At 32.3% G+C, this 14,528-nt stretch overlaps 3 protein-coding genes across 7 annotated transcripts in view; 1 reads left to right on the forward strand and 2 right to left on the reverse strand.

Moving 5' to 3' along the window:
• The window catches only part of LOC111477011 (heat shock 70 kDa protein 17-like), a 9,106-nt gene extending 7,149 nt beyond the window's left edge, over positions 1 to 1,957 (forward strand). Inside the window, exons 12-15 of the mRNA XM_023120930.1 lie at positions 207 to 263; positions 381 to 442; positions 1,159 to 1,231; positions 1,416 to 1,957. Of these exons, the coding sequence (XP_022976698.1) occupies positions 207 to 263; positions 381 to 442; positions 1,159 to 1,231; positions 1,416 to 1,637 (414 nt within the window). The 3' untranslated portion in view covers positions 1,638 to 1,957. The remainder of the gene's footprint in view (positions 1 to 206; positions 264 to 380; positions 443 to 1,158; positions 1,232 to 1,415) is intronic.
• An 859-nt stretch (positions 1,958 to 2,816) lies between these two features.
• Positions 2,817 to 9,807, reverse strand: LOC111477098 (OTU domain-containing protein DDB_G0284757). 5 transcript variants are annotated; one of them, XM_023121080.1, is made up of 10 exons: positions 9,542 to 9,807; positions 8,302 to 8,492; positions 7,712 to 7,785; positions 7,486 to 7,540; positions 7,298 to 7,372; positions 6,186 to 6,259; positions 6,020 to 6,068; positions 5,044 to 5,128; positions 3,296 to 3,352; positions 2,817 to 3,198 (listed from the first exon to the last, which is right to left on the reverse strand). In XM_023121080.1, exons 2-10 carry the CDS (start codon positions 8,467 to 8,469, stop codon positions 3,149 to 3,151), a joined length of 687 nt encoding a protein of 228 aa, XP_022976848.1. In that variant the 5' UTR covers positions 8,470 to 8,492; positions 9,542 to 9,807; the 3' UTR covers positions 2,817 to 3,148. The 5 variants fall into 5 exon arrangements, with proteins under 5 accessions (XP_022976848.1, XP_022976847.1, XP_022976850.1 ...); XM_023121079.1 differs by having other exon boundaries at positions 9,503 to 9,806; XM_023121082.1 differs by lacking the exon at positions 9,542 to 9,807 and adding an exon at positions 9,152 to 9,306.
• A 331-nt stretch (positions 9,808 to 10,138) lies between these two features.
• LOC111477058 (UDP-glycosyltransferase 82A1) lies at positions 10,139 to 12,799 on the reverse strand. Its single transcript, XM_023121009.1, has 3 exons — positions 12,300 to 12,799; positions 11,238 to 11,722; positions 10,139 to 10,693 (listed from the first exon to the last, which is right to left on the reverse strand). The coding sequence occupies exons 1-3, from the start codon at positions 12,775 to 12,777 to the stop codon at positions 10,298 to 10,300; spliced, it is 1,359 nt and encodes a 452-aa protein (XP_022976777.1). The 5' UTR covers positions 12,778 to 12,799; the 3' UTR covers positions 10,139 to 10,297.
• Between the last annotated feature and the right edge of the window lie 1,729 nt (positions 12,800 to 14,528).

Here is a 14,528-nt window from a genome sequence, read left to right on the forward strand (position 1 = left end):
CCCCCCCCCCCCCCCCCCCCCCCCCCCCCTTTTTTGTTGTAATTTGATTCCCAACAACTGAGGCTCTTTCATGTAATTTCTGTTGTCCCGAGTTGGTGGTCCTTGTGTGCGTGTTTTCTTTTGTATTTTCGTCCTTGAAAATTAGTTTATTTTGAAAAAAAAAATTAATAAGAAATTGACCTTTCCGCCTTTTTGAGCAATTGCAGATTATACAAAAATGGGAGACCAAGAAACCTTGGCTTCCAGAAGAAAGAATACATGAGGTAAGATTTTGCATTGTGTTGTTTTCTTTTGTATTTTAGTGTTTATTGAGTTATTGATCTTGAATTGCTCCCCTTTTGATGCATGGTGTTTTGGGAAATCTCTTGTGGCTTGTCTAGGTAAAAAGTGATAGTGACAAGCTCAAGATCTGGTTGGATGAGAAGGAAGCTGAACAGAAAAAGTAAGTTATCTCTTAATTCTCATTGTCTAGTTTCTAGCATCTCCCTTGTTTCAGTCTTAAGTCATTTCGTCTGTGCATGTACTCTCTTGGAATCCTGATATATGTTCATCATTAGTACCGCTGGCATATTCATTTCTGTTAGTTCTACCGTATTGAGCAATTTGTCGTTGAGCCATTTTTTCTTCCAAATTAATTCTTTTAATCTGGTAAACTAATATTTGTTGGTATTAAGAATCGTAATCGCATGTGTTAAGATGAGGAATTGACTTCGATTCCAGATTCTCTGACTAATTTTTAGAGTCTCGACAACCATTAGAAAAAGAGGAGTGAATTTTCGCTTGGACTTCATGACCCTGAAAAATTGATTCTTCCATATTTATCTTGTCTACGCTTGAAGAAGGTGCTTTGAACAGTATACCCTAATCTATTTCCTATCAGTCTTTTGATTTTATGCCTGATCTTTTCCTGAAGTTCTCAATTTTGCATGCTATGAATGGGATTGTTTCTATCATCTTTTTTGTGATTATCGAACTGGCAAGATTAGTTCATTCAGTTATGATGGATTTGTTCTGGTTCGCTGTTAGAATGTAGAGAAGTATCTTTGAAACATTATCAAACTCAATTCTAGTTTGGCATTTATTGGTTTCTTCTTTTACGAACCTGTACTATTACAGTATAGCAAAAAATGGACTAAAGGGATCCCCTCTTCTGTGTAGGACTTCGGCATCTAGCCCACCAGTATTTACATCCGAAGATGTATACTCGAAGACTTTTAACATACAAGAAAAGGTATTTTTCTGCTCTAAATTTTAATCTCAAAAACAAACCCATACTATTGATCCAATATATAGATAATGTGATAGGGGACTTTTAACTCTTCTCTCCAGCATCTAATGATCTAAAAAATTGTTATTTACATTGTGCCATTCTCCAATGCTATTGCTGTAGAACTAATATCCGTATATACGTACAGGTTGCCAGCATCGATAAGATTCCCAAACCAAAGCCTAAGATTGAGAAACCTGTGAACGAATCAGAGAGCAGTAAAGAAGACGTGAAGAGCTCCAATTCAGCAACCGATGAGAGTTCATCCCAAGGTGACCAATCGGCCAAGGACTCAGAGAATCCAACAAGTGAAAACGCCCAGTCCAAGTCTGAATCCGAACCGGAATCGAACAAACACGATGAGTTATAGTAGAATAATAATAGATAATTAGTTCAAGTTTTGATTTCCTGGTTCCTAAATTCTAGATATGTAGTAGCATCATCCTTGGCCCAAACGAATTGTTGAATTGAGATCCTTAGAGGAATATAGAGAATGCAAAGCGAGAGCAGTTGTGTAACAGGACATGAGGACAGTAGATTCTATGCCCACATAACTACAACGTAGCTCTAGCTTATGCGTCCACAACTTTGCTAGTTTTGATTCTTTGTTTTATAGGTATCAGAAATTTTGTTGGGTATAAATTCATGCATCCTCTTAATGATATGAAAGGAAAGGCTACCTCTGCAATTCTTGTGTTTTTTTGCATTTCTGCCAAACTTATTTTGGATCTACCTATTCATTATTTGGAGGATATTGGTTAAGGTGAGTGTAGCTCTACAGTAATTCCATATATGTTTAAGGTTCAATTTCTCATCTTGTGAGGATGAGTAGGCTAATGAAAGCAACCATTTCATTAGCTTCCTCATTAAAATGAAAACAAAATTATAATTTGGCAAATGAATGATCAGTTGAAAAATGTAGTATTTTGTTGGTGATTTGTAAAAAATATTGGAAGTCTCAACTAGAAGAAATAGATTTTGGAAATAGGGTTCTTGTTGAAATGGTGGAGAAAGCCCCATATTGTAAGGAAGTTGTGCAATGGTAAAATGTAATAATTTATTTTTACAATGAAATATCAAATATCAAAAAAGTCAAAGGAAATATATGAAAGTTAAGTGAACAACAGAAAAAGATTGAATAATGAAACGAATATTGAAATCACATTTTTTACTAAAGTTTAAAAATACGGTAAATGAAATGATCCTCGTATAATTTAACTAAAATAGAACTATAAAGAATCTCCCTCGTATAATTTAACTAAAATAGAACTGTAAAGAATCTCCCTCGTATAATTTAACTAAAATAGAACTGTAAAGAATCTCTTGTATAATTTAACTAAAATAGAACCGTAAAATAGAACGGTAAAGAATCTCAAACCCTAGTTAGTAATTTAATACCTTGGTATTACAATTTCTAAAATACTTTGCAGAGTTTCAAATGTAGAAAAAAAAAATCCTTACAATTATATTTATTGCTAAAAAAGAAAGAGAACTAAAATGACCAGGAGCGAAGCTCCAACTCACTGCAATATATACAGACACATGCACAGCTTGTCAAGAAAATGACTGTCATGAGCGATGAACAGCTAAACATTCAACCATAATGTTCTTACAAAACTATACTAAACAAATAAGAGAATCTGGAATGCATAAATTTCCTAACCTTTTATAGTTTGTGTGTATAAATACCTATGCTTACAGCTTTTATATACTGTTCCACGAGTCTGCTGAGCTACTTTTCTGTCCATAGTGTAACAAAACAATCATTTTGTATTGAAGAACTATATGGCATCTTCGTGTTAGCCACTTTCCGAGATTTCCATACACCGGTGGGCGGTCGGGGAAGTCGAAACGGGGTGGTGATGATACTGTTTGATTACTCTAGAAAATCGAAAGCCAATGCCTTCTTCTAGGTGTTCTGGTAGGAAGATCTGCAAGAAGATTCAATGGAAGAAATATTAGCCACTCAGAGTAAGAAAAGCTAATGGAAAAGGAAACAACCAAGTTGGTCTAATTGGGTATTATCACCTCCACTGGCATACAACGAATTATAATGCACTTCACACCAAAAGCTCAGCCAAAGTTCTGTCAACATGAAAGAGTTGCGAAAATTAGATCAAATAGAGATCTAACTAATTTAGATGAGCTACAGCCTTGGAGAGTTCTGAATTCGCATAATACCTCAAATATGACAATTATTCAAGTGCTTATGTTAAAATATCATCACTAGCCAATAGGTTCTAAGTCCAATAATTGTACGAGCCCATTGCCTATGTATTTTAGGAATCTTTTTTAGGAATAAAGATAACTAGATACTTTGAGAAAATAATTTAGGTATTTTAGGAATAAAGATACCCAAGTATTTTAAGAAAAAAATTAAGGTATTTTAGGAATAGATTATTTAGCCTCTGCTATAAATACCCCTCCAACCTACCAAAGTTTTCATCCCAAGAAATCTAAAGCATAGAGTGCAATAATTTCTAAAGAGTGTCTTGTAATCTCTTCTCGATTGGTCTTTATCAAAGAGTGTGAGTCTTTCCCACAAGGAGTTATCAAAGAGTGTGAGTGTTTCCCACGAGGATTTGCGTTCAACATGTTCTTGGTTCAAGGGTGTCCAATGTTGTCTTCTAATTTCCACCAATGTTGTCTTCTAATTTCCAAGTGGAGCCTCGCTGTCTATAGGATTATTCCAGTCCCCCTCAAATAAAATTAAGTAATTAGCACTAAGCGCAATATTTCTATTCAGGGTAGTTCCATATAACAACATTCTAATGAAGATTGGATATTTTATCCAACCAAGAGAAACAAACTGTGTAGGTTTAATATTCCATCTCTTATTGTTCAATTTCTATAAAGACATTCATGAGCCACACTTTTCTTCTTTTCTTTTCCTTAAAAAAGAGAATTTTGTGCTTTCTTTGTTATTAACTACCATATCCCACATTTCATTCTAAGCCAAGCTCATTTTCTTGCGTTTGACCCTCCTCAATTGTATGACACAAGAAATAACTTCAATAAAAAAAAATTAAGAAAATAATTTTATGTGTCTGTCTGTCTATCTATATCTATCTATTTATCTATATATATACATACATACATACATACACACACACATAAACAGCGATGGAAGCCCAGTAAAGAGCTAATAAGGGCTACTCTCAAGTATCCATGTCAATCGTAAAACAATCCTCAAAATTATGTCTATTTTAATCCAAGTACGACAGAATATCGAAAGACTCGAGACTGAAAGAATCTGGCTGTATCTGTGAAGATCGATATCCTATTTATATCTTCTCATCCAACATTGCCTTGCTAGAAAATCAGACTTCTTAAAATTTTCTCAACCACGTCAGGTGATATTTCCTGGAACTTACAAGCAAAATGCAATTTTTGAGTTGAAGACGAGGTGGAATTCCTAAATTAGATTCATGGGAGCCAAGCTACCCACACACTGCCAACCGAGGGATAAGAAAGGACCTTATTTGACAGTTTAGGTACCAAAATTTTTTAAACGAGAGGGACCAACTTGTGAGAGAGAGACGGACACAGACTAAAAAGCACATTCTATAATGTTGGACAAATTGCTTACTAAAACTTTTTCCGCCTTGCAACCTAAATAACCGTCTGATAATGAGTGTACAAGTTTTAGTGATATTTTAACATGGATTAAAATTCAAGTAGCTTTCTAATTAGTGTGTAATGTATGAGGTCCTACAGATTAAAAATGCATCAACTCAATCATAATAATTTAACTGATATGCAATTGAAATCTTTACCTTTGTTGGGACTATCGTCTTTGGGAAGGATCTCAATATAACAGGTGTCTCGGAAAGATGTGACTAAGCAGATCTTTGCATCAAACTAAAATTAACAAAATCAAATAGTCACAAAAAAAACAATAGTAAGGGAGCATTAACTCAACAGAAACAATATCTGCGTGGCAGACACATGAATTGCTAAGACTTGGCTAAAATGCTAGAAAAGAAAGGGAAATTATCATCAAGGAGAGTTCCATAACATTGCAGAAATGTGACTACAAGATATCAATGCTAACAGCTTATGGAAGGGTCACAATTTGAACCGTGCTGCGTCTATATACCAGTTCACCAATAAATAAATTTCCAACAATACACAGAAAATGATAAAATTTCAAAATATCACCAATTTGCAATATATATTTCTTATTTGTATGGAAAGAGTTTTTTTTTTTTCATTTCAATAATTAAAAAAATGCTGATATATCCATATATTTATGTTTGGAAACTTGCATGAGTGAGTAAAAGTCAGAGGAGAGCCATCAGGCAAAATATATAGGAAGGTTTCTGAGGCAGCATATGAAGGAACAATATGTGTCCCCTGGAAGTAGCGTGGGGAATTAGACCATTTAAAGTTCAAGACAACACGCAAGTACACAGCATACTCACACACACAAAAGATAAAAGTTCTTTTTTTTAAAAAAAAAAAAAGGAAGAAAAAAAAGCCCACCGCACATTTTTCAAGATCAACCTTGAGTGTATTAAAACACATAGTGGTGGTGAATACGAAATGATCTTCCAGTGAAACAAAGATAACATACGAGGTCTTAAATATTAGAATCTTAGGTATTGGTAAAGGAAAATTTTACACGCCAAGCCTTCATAAGAAATGTATAGAAATTGAAATGTGTCATTCAACCAAAACTCCTAGCAGTGTAAGAAGAATTCATAGAAAGGAGTTTCGCAGCAGTTACACAAGAATAAACATTCAACATACTCTGTCCGCAGCTGCTTGTAGAGTAACGTGATCTCCCCATTCACCTGATCTAGTGAGATGCAAAGTTTTGAGTTAGAATTAGAAGAAGCAATTACTCAGTTCATAAGACAAGTTCAAGCCATCTTTGAAAGGGGAGAAGTCAATAAGCGTAGCATAGATAACTAACTTTTTCATCTTCTTGAGGTAGCTTTTGTACTTCATTGGAACGTAGCCTTCATATAGTTTTCTGAATTTCTTTAACTGACATTGGAGAAAAAGAGGAAATTAGGCAATAAGAAAAATATGGCAAGTGGGCTTTTTAAGTTCTTTCCCGTAAGTGAACCGGAATTAGAATAAAGCACAAGAATGGAGAAAAAAGAAGATACAAGCAATACAGATGGGTATTGAAAGCTAGATATGCTTCATGAACTGCAGGATACTGGTCTGAATGGGCAAGAACAGAGTTCAATAAAATTTACTGTACAGGTGAATTTGATATACAGTAACAGTACCACAGACAAAACATGACTAAAAACTGGGTAATGAAACAAAGGAATTAGTACAGAAAGCCAGTAACTTTTCTCTTATTCAGACTCATACTAGATTTAGGAAGAGAGGCAGTTGAAACTGTTTAGAATAATTTTCCAAAGGTGGCTTGATTTCCTCCCACAACCCTCAAGAATAATACTATTAATACAACCGTGCTGCTTAGCGAAGAAATTCTTTTAAGACATATTTTACTGAGGCAATTTCATTCCCATTCACAAGATTTGCAGAAACTTCTAGACTGGGTCAAAGAAAAAATCATATGTGATCTCCTCCAATAACATCCTTTCATATGACACTCATCCTAGGGTCCAATATGGAAGCTGGCATATGGTGCTTTTCAAGGTTGGGGAATCAAATATTGTACAAGGATAACTTCAAGATCTGTAAACAAGAGTGTCCGAACAACTTACTTGAATCTAGATTAATTCATCGGATGACACTCCAAAGAATTTAGAACTCGAGCTTATAGAATGTTCATATGATATTACTTCTAAAACTTTAACTCGATCTCAAAGACATTTAATTTTAAATTTTATCCAAGGTAATATTAAGAAAATTAAATTGAAAATTTCCAGATATCCATTACTAAGAACCCGTATCTCACACATTGCATTCAATCCCTTAATAAAAATGTGTCAAATTCTATAAACATTTATTTTTACCAACATTCATCATGCAATCAATGGCTAAGTAGCATCAATAGAACAGCTAAAATGATTAGACGCATCAGTAGAGTTTAATTTACAGTACCTGTTTGATGACTGCCTTTCTTACATGCTTGTGGTAATCAGGATTTCGAAATAATTGATCTGCTAATGCTCGAAACTATTACATTAAAAAGATATGTAATTTGAAACATCATGAGATAAATCAACAATAAAATGCAGGATAACTATAAATTTCAATACAAAAAGATATTAACAAGAACTTATTAAAACCTGGCAATTCCCGTCACCTTCTATCTGTAGCTCCGCTAAACCATATGTGGCCAGTCTGTTAAAAAAAGGACTCACTATGATCAACAAAAGCTACATTGTTAAGTATACTAAAGAACAAAGCAAAAGTCTATTCGACCAATATAATCAATGGCTAGTCATATTTTAGCATTAGACTGTTTCTTGAAGTTAATTTTCCTGGATGTAGCCCCTGATGTAAAATCAATACCTTCCTGACAGCCGTTCGTGGTCTAGGGTTGCATCATTCACGTTTGGTATCTCCCCATTAACCCGAGGAGTATGCTGGCATGAACATAATAAATCAGTACTTTTAATTATGACAACCTTCCAGAATTTGCAGATATCAGAAAGATAAGCATAGTTTTTTTTTTTTTGTTTTTTCCATTATGAACTGAAGGAGGAGATAAATAATTTCACAAGTATAGGGCCACGCAATTGATGCCTGTGGTATCATATAATGAACAACCTAATGCAGCAGACTGTTAGGAACCACGGACCTCCATAGTGATATGATATTGTCCACTTTTAGTATAAGCTCTCATGATTTTGCTTTTGGTTTCCCCAAAATGTCTCATACTAATGAAAATAGTATTCTTTATTTATAAACCCATGATTTTTTTTTTCTTAATTAGCCAATGTACCTAATAATGAACAACCTAACGGTTTTTTTTCTTTCTTTTATGAAAGAGAATTCATAGGGCCAATAAAAATCAGTAAAATCTTGCATTCATAACATAGATAACAATAGGAAATAATCCAATTAATGTAGAAATTAACGAAGTAGAAAGAAGTTAGTACAGGGATGGAATCCAGATGGGATAGTCTCTTCCCGAGCTTGTTATCAAACTTCAATTTTTCTTCCTCTGCCGAGGTTCTGGCAAATGTACGATCATCCTCAGTTTCCTGAAAGCTGCTATTCAAACTTGAGCTTGAGCTTACACTTCCGTGGCTGTAGTTATCAGTCATATTACCTTGACAGCCACTGGTTCCTAGAGAATATGAGAAAATAATGTGAATTAGAGAAATAATCCATGTAAAACTTATACAAGCTCACTATAAGTTGGTTAACCCACAAGTATAAACAAAAAGTACAGTGTTTCTTTTCTTTCCTTTCTGTAAAGAACAACTGAATTAAAACACATAATTACAGAAGAAAGAGATGGGCGGAAATCTAATCCGACCTATTAGTTAAAGAGATAAGATTAGAAAAAACTCTCCACGAGGATAACAGTTAAAGAGATGTGATTAGAAGAAGCTCTCCATGAGAATGGAGCCATAAATTTTCTTAGGAATGGACAGAATTTTACAATCGAACTTTTCATGTTTATAACTTTCGATTATGAGGCAAAGTTTGAGAAAACTTACAAATATGAAAGTTTTTATACAAGTTTCTAAACCTAAGACGAAGAAATGGAGCAATCCGTCGCCGCTCAAAATTCTTCAGTGTTAGAAGACCAAAGACATTACAAAATCGCAGGCCTCATCGATCTCTCTTCCTAAAGCTAATAAAATTTGAATTTCCCAAGTTTCCAAATCTATCAAAAATGGAAACTAGGAAAGACCAAAGTCATTCAGATAATTCTAGTCTAATAATATCACAAACTTAAGAAACGACTGAAAGTTTTATGCTTCAAACAGATGCCAATACTTGAAAGTATTTTTTCTGCGAATGCTGCAATCTAGAAAGAGAGAGTATCCATTTGGAAATCAAATCAGATAGATATCAATCAGTGATGTTCGTCAACTCTTCATTTCTGTCATAGATCAAGTCGCCTTTTGGTTTCTAAAAGATATTGAGATAGACCAAAAGAGAAATAGCATCTTAAATTCTTACATCAGTAATCAATCCAATAACAGTAGATCGAATGCACCAAATATTTCACTATTCTAAAATGCGACAGAAATTTCTCACCAATAAAAACAAACTACAACAAACAACAATTAAAACTAGTTGATAAACAAAATCAAAATAACTCAACCGAGGATTACTTAACAATACCTAAAATTGAAATCGGAAGCAATTCAGGTAAGATCGAACCGATTTACTGCAGAGAAAATCAATGAGCTTCCAATCTCGAACTCCGGCGATGAATTATCGAAAAAAAAATATATCACAATCAAATCACGACAAATCCTTCAACTTGACATCAATCTAGCAACGTAAAATGGAACGATCAAATCCTCCAGTTTCTGGACAATCCTTTCCCGGCACCAAGACACAGCTTAGCCAAGCTTAAGCTCGAAGAAAATGGGAGTAAGAAAAAAGTTGCAAAATTCGGATAAGGCTCCTATATATATATATTTGCGTAACGCAAGTACATTTGTACCATTAGTGCATAAATTAAATGTGACTTTTAATAATAATTTTAGTGTTAAATTTTACTTTATTTATTTATTTATTTATTGGACCGTTAAATCATCTAATTCTCTCCGATTGATCAATTCGTTTCAAGAAGATTCATTCAAGACTAATGATCTCGTTAATTTTGAGAAGTCCATTAAATTTTTTTTTTATATAATATAAAATCAACTTTAAAAAATTAAATTTTATATTTACTGTCATCCCGTCTATTTATCTTCGAGCTTTAAAAAATTTATAAGCATAAATAAGACCACATTCGAAAACGTTGTAAAAATTAAGATATCTCACTATTTTATAGTGGAGATAGACGAGTTAACCAGTTTTAAGATGGAACCTAAACCAAACAACATCGATTTCTTCCTATTGTCGGAGTCATACAATCAAATCGAGTCACGTTTTTTTAACTACAAACTAAACCCGAGAGCTTAAACGCTACAGAAATCTACCGAACGAAAGCTTGTTGATATCTTTGAGGAAGGTGGTGAAGCTAGAGTTGACTCTAGAATTGGCCTCTTCCCCCATTATCCTCTCATGAAGCTTCATCAACCTCCCCTTCATCTCTCCATCCTCCATCACTTTCCTCACTCCTTCTTCAACCTCTTTCTCTCCAAAACCATTGAGTTTTAACCCAATTCTCCACACGTTCACTACGTACCCACAATTCAAAAATTGGTCGCCCGCCACCGGGAAACAAAGTAGTCGCTTTCGACACTGAATCGCTTCCATGATCGAGTTCCACCCACAGTGAGTTAGATAACAACCAACTGCTCTATGTTTCAAAATCTCCATCTGTGGAGCCCATGAAACGAGTCTTCCGTAGCTTTGAATCTGATACAAATATGTATAAATGAGATTAAGGATACTTAGAATTCATATATATATATATATATTCAAGTATAGACATATTACTACACGCCTTCGGAATATGTTATTGAATTAAAAATGCTTAATTAATAAATAAATAAATAAACTATATCTAATTTTAAAAATATTATTAATATCAAGTTTGAAAAATATTCATAAATTTTTTTAAAATATTTAAAAATATACTTTAAAATTTAAAAAAAATATCTTCAATTTTTTATTGAAATTCAAAAATATTGTTAATATAATGTTGAAAAATACCATAAATTTAAAAAAAAATCATTAATAATAAGAGTATTTTTTAAAATTTTATTTTACCTTTCATTTATAATTAATAATAAAAGTATTTTTAAAATAAAAAAAAATTAATATATTTTTTGATGAGATTTTAAAATTTTAAGGGATAAAATAAAAGGTTAAAGAACATTTTTATTAATTTAACCGATTAAAAAAAATAAAAGAAATATATTAACTATGATTAAATATAAACTATATATTTTAATCGCACCTTTTGTGTGAACCCGATTGGTAACCCATCTCGCCAATTACTTTTCAGAACCCAGATGAACGGTTTCCTAAGACCCAAAAGCGCCACGGCCAAGCTCCTCACCTTCGACTCGTTAATGGGGCTAACCCAACTCCCAAACGAGATGTAGACGACGGAATTAGGGCTCTGTTTCTCCAGCCACTGCAGGCAGCCGTCGTCTTCTTCCCAGAAAGTGGGTGTTTTTGCCGGATTCGAGTGGCGGCTCAAAGGTCCGACGAGGAAGACGGCAGCGGTGGAGCTTTTGGGGATGGGGTTTTCAAGGGGAAGCTCTTCTGGGAAGGAATTAACGAGAATCCATTGAAGAGATTTGGCTCGAACCATGGTTCTTGTCCAGAATTTGAACCTCGCTTTCCTTGCCGCGGAAGTTCCGATCAGCCACGGCAGTTCTTCTGTAGACAGCAGCGGCTGGTTCGGAACGCACCGTTTTGATCCTTCTTCTGGACATCCTGTTCAAAAGATTTGCGTTCTTCATTATAATCTTTGAGATTGTTAATTAAGCTTAATTAAACAAAGTTTAGCGACTAATGATAAATTTACATGTTTAAATATAGGATTTAGATTGAAGAAAAATCAACCAATGAGAGGAAGACACGTAACAGAAATAGAAAAAATACGGTATTTTTTTTTTCTTATCTCTTTGACTAAAATTTTAAAATAAAATGGGAATGAAACTTAAAAAATATAGGATTTTACGTATTTATTTTACATGTTTAAATATAGGATTTAGATTGAAGAAAAAGCAACCAATGGAAGTAAGACACGTGGCAGGAATAGAAAATTACGGTATTTTCTTTTTTCTTATCTCTTTGACTAAAATTTTAAAATAAAATTGGACATAAACTTAAAAAATATATATTTATTTATTTATTTATTTTAGGCAATTAAAGCATTTTTTTTAAAGAGAGATATGATGATTATTAAATTAATTAAAATATAAAAAAAATGGAGCCGAATATGGTTGACCCAAAAACTATGGGTTATTATTATTTGTTAAAAAAAAAAGAAAAAAAAAAGGGTGGTAACCTGTATCGGAAGAAATAAGGTTGTTCTTGACCATGTCAGGAACAGCTGAAATGAGGTTATAAGTTGCAAACATGGCTGGCCAAAACCCAGCCACGGCTACGCCATACTCCTTTCCAACTTCGATGGCTGAAGAAGCAAGCAAGTCGACCACCATACAAACAACGCCACTTCCGTTCGAATTGTACTCACTCAAGACTCGTCGAACGTAGCTTGGCATGGTGGTCTCCAAGGCTGTCTCGATGGTGAAAAAGTCATGTGGCGTATTGTCATCGAGACTGTTCGGCATGGAAATAAAGAGGATTTCATCAGTGAGTGAAATTTGCGACGAGATATGACGGTGGATGTAACTAGGCGTGAGAAATATAGGAAGGAAACCATGGCGCTGGAATACAGTAGCGAGCATGAGCATCGGTGTGACGTGACCTTGAGCCGGATATGGCACGAATAGCACCCTTGGTTTGTTTGAGACATGTTTCATGTTTGGCACAATGACTCCATGAAATATGTCTATATATATATATGGGGTGGGGTGGGGTATGTCGACAAGCATGTGAAATTAACTTCTTTTTAAATTAATTATATTACTTTTTAAATTAATTATATTACTTTTTAAATTGTTTTTTTTTAATTAATTATGGATATTTTAAAAGATCCAACCCCTTTTATTTAATTAAATAATTGAATTTTGATATTTATTTTAATTTATAATTATTTTAATGCATACCCATTTTTTCCGATCTTAAAAGATTCATTCTCTTCCTAAAAAATAGGAGGTTTTGATTCTGAATAGAAAATGTAAATTATGATACAGCAAATCTGCTTTAGAGTGAATAGATCTGTATCACATCTCGAATCTGATGAAATTGGATGAATTGAGACTGTATTTTGTAAATACGTAATTATCTCGATTCATTTTATTGATATTATATAAATTATTTAATAAGTTAAAAATACAACACGAGTATTTGAAGAATTATATTATGTATGAATATTATTTTAATCGAATGAATAATATGTTGATTTCGATTGACTTTTAATCTGAATTTTCAATTTATTCTAAATTCCAGTAAGTAACCAAAGCTGTGACGTTTTAAATGTTGAATGAAAAAAACATGTAATGAATAATATTATAATATTTCTCGATTTGAATGGATTTATTTTTATTTTTAATTTTATTTTTTCGGTAAGCATTAATTTTGGCCAGGAATTGAAATGAATAATAAAAATAATTAATCGATTGAATGAAATTTGAATTCAATTATTAATTTATGGAAGACTTTATGGAAATAAATTAAATTTCAAATTCATTATTCTTTATGTCTCTGATGAATTATTCCAAACATATATAAAATATAATGAAAGATAATTTAAATGAAAAAAAAAATGATACCATTCTTCCAACTAATTGATATAAATATAAAATAATTAATTATTTTCGGGAATTGATTTCTTTATTGATTTAGGTAAAATTGACGTAAATAAATTTAATATTTTAATTTGTTATTATAAAATCTTATCGAAATAACTATCAATTTTTTTAAAAAAAATTAACCATCACTCTCATTTAAATGTGATATCAGTTCATTTACATATCGCATACGTCACCTGTCCACTAATTTTTTTTTTAAAGATGTTTCACATTGATACTATTAGTAATTTGGTCATAGCCTTTAGTAACATGCAGTGCAATACCTCCTCGCAACGTAAATATAAATTTTAAATATTAATCTAAATCTTGTGCTTAGGATATAAAATATATCCAAAAAAAAAATGTTTAAAATATTTACAAAAATGTTTTTACAATTCAATTTATCCTAAAATTATTTTAGATACGTATTAAACTCACGTAAAATCAATTAAATAAAACAATAAATTATATTTAAATTTAAATTATTTAAAACTATTGTAATATATATATATATTATTATAAATTATTGGAGAGTAAATAAAACACACAAAACACGTTGCAATGACCATAGTAACAAAAGGCACCTACTTTTCCTTGCATCATCATGCATTACAAAAAACACAGTAACCGTATTTTTTAATATTCAAATTTAATAAAATTCATTTAATATTTTAATAATAAATAAATATTATTGATAATAATTTTCATTCAATAAATACTAATATTAAAAAAAAAAAAAAAAAAAAAAAAAAAAAAAAAAAAAAAAAAAAAAAAAAAAAAAAAAAAAAAAAAAAAAAAAAAAAAAAAAAAAAAAAAAAAAA

Source organism: Cucurbita maxima, unplaced genomic scaffold (genome assembly GCF_002738345.1).
Source record: "Cucurbita maxima cultivar Rimu unplaced genomic scaffold, Cmax_1.0 Cma_Scf00003, whole genome shotgun sequence".
Classification (NCBI taxonomy): Eukaryota; Viridiplantae; Streptophyta; class Magnoliopsida; order Cucurbitales; family Cucurbitaceae; genus Cucurbita; species Cucurbita maxima.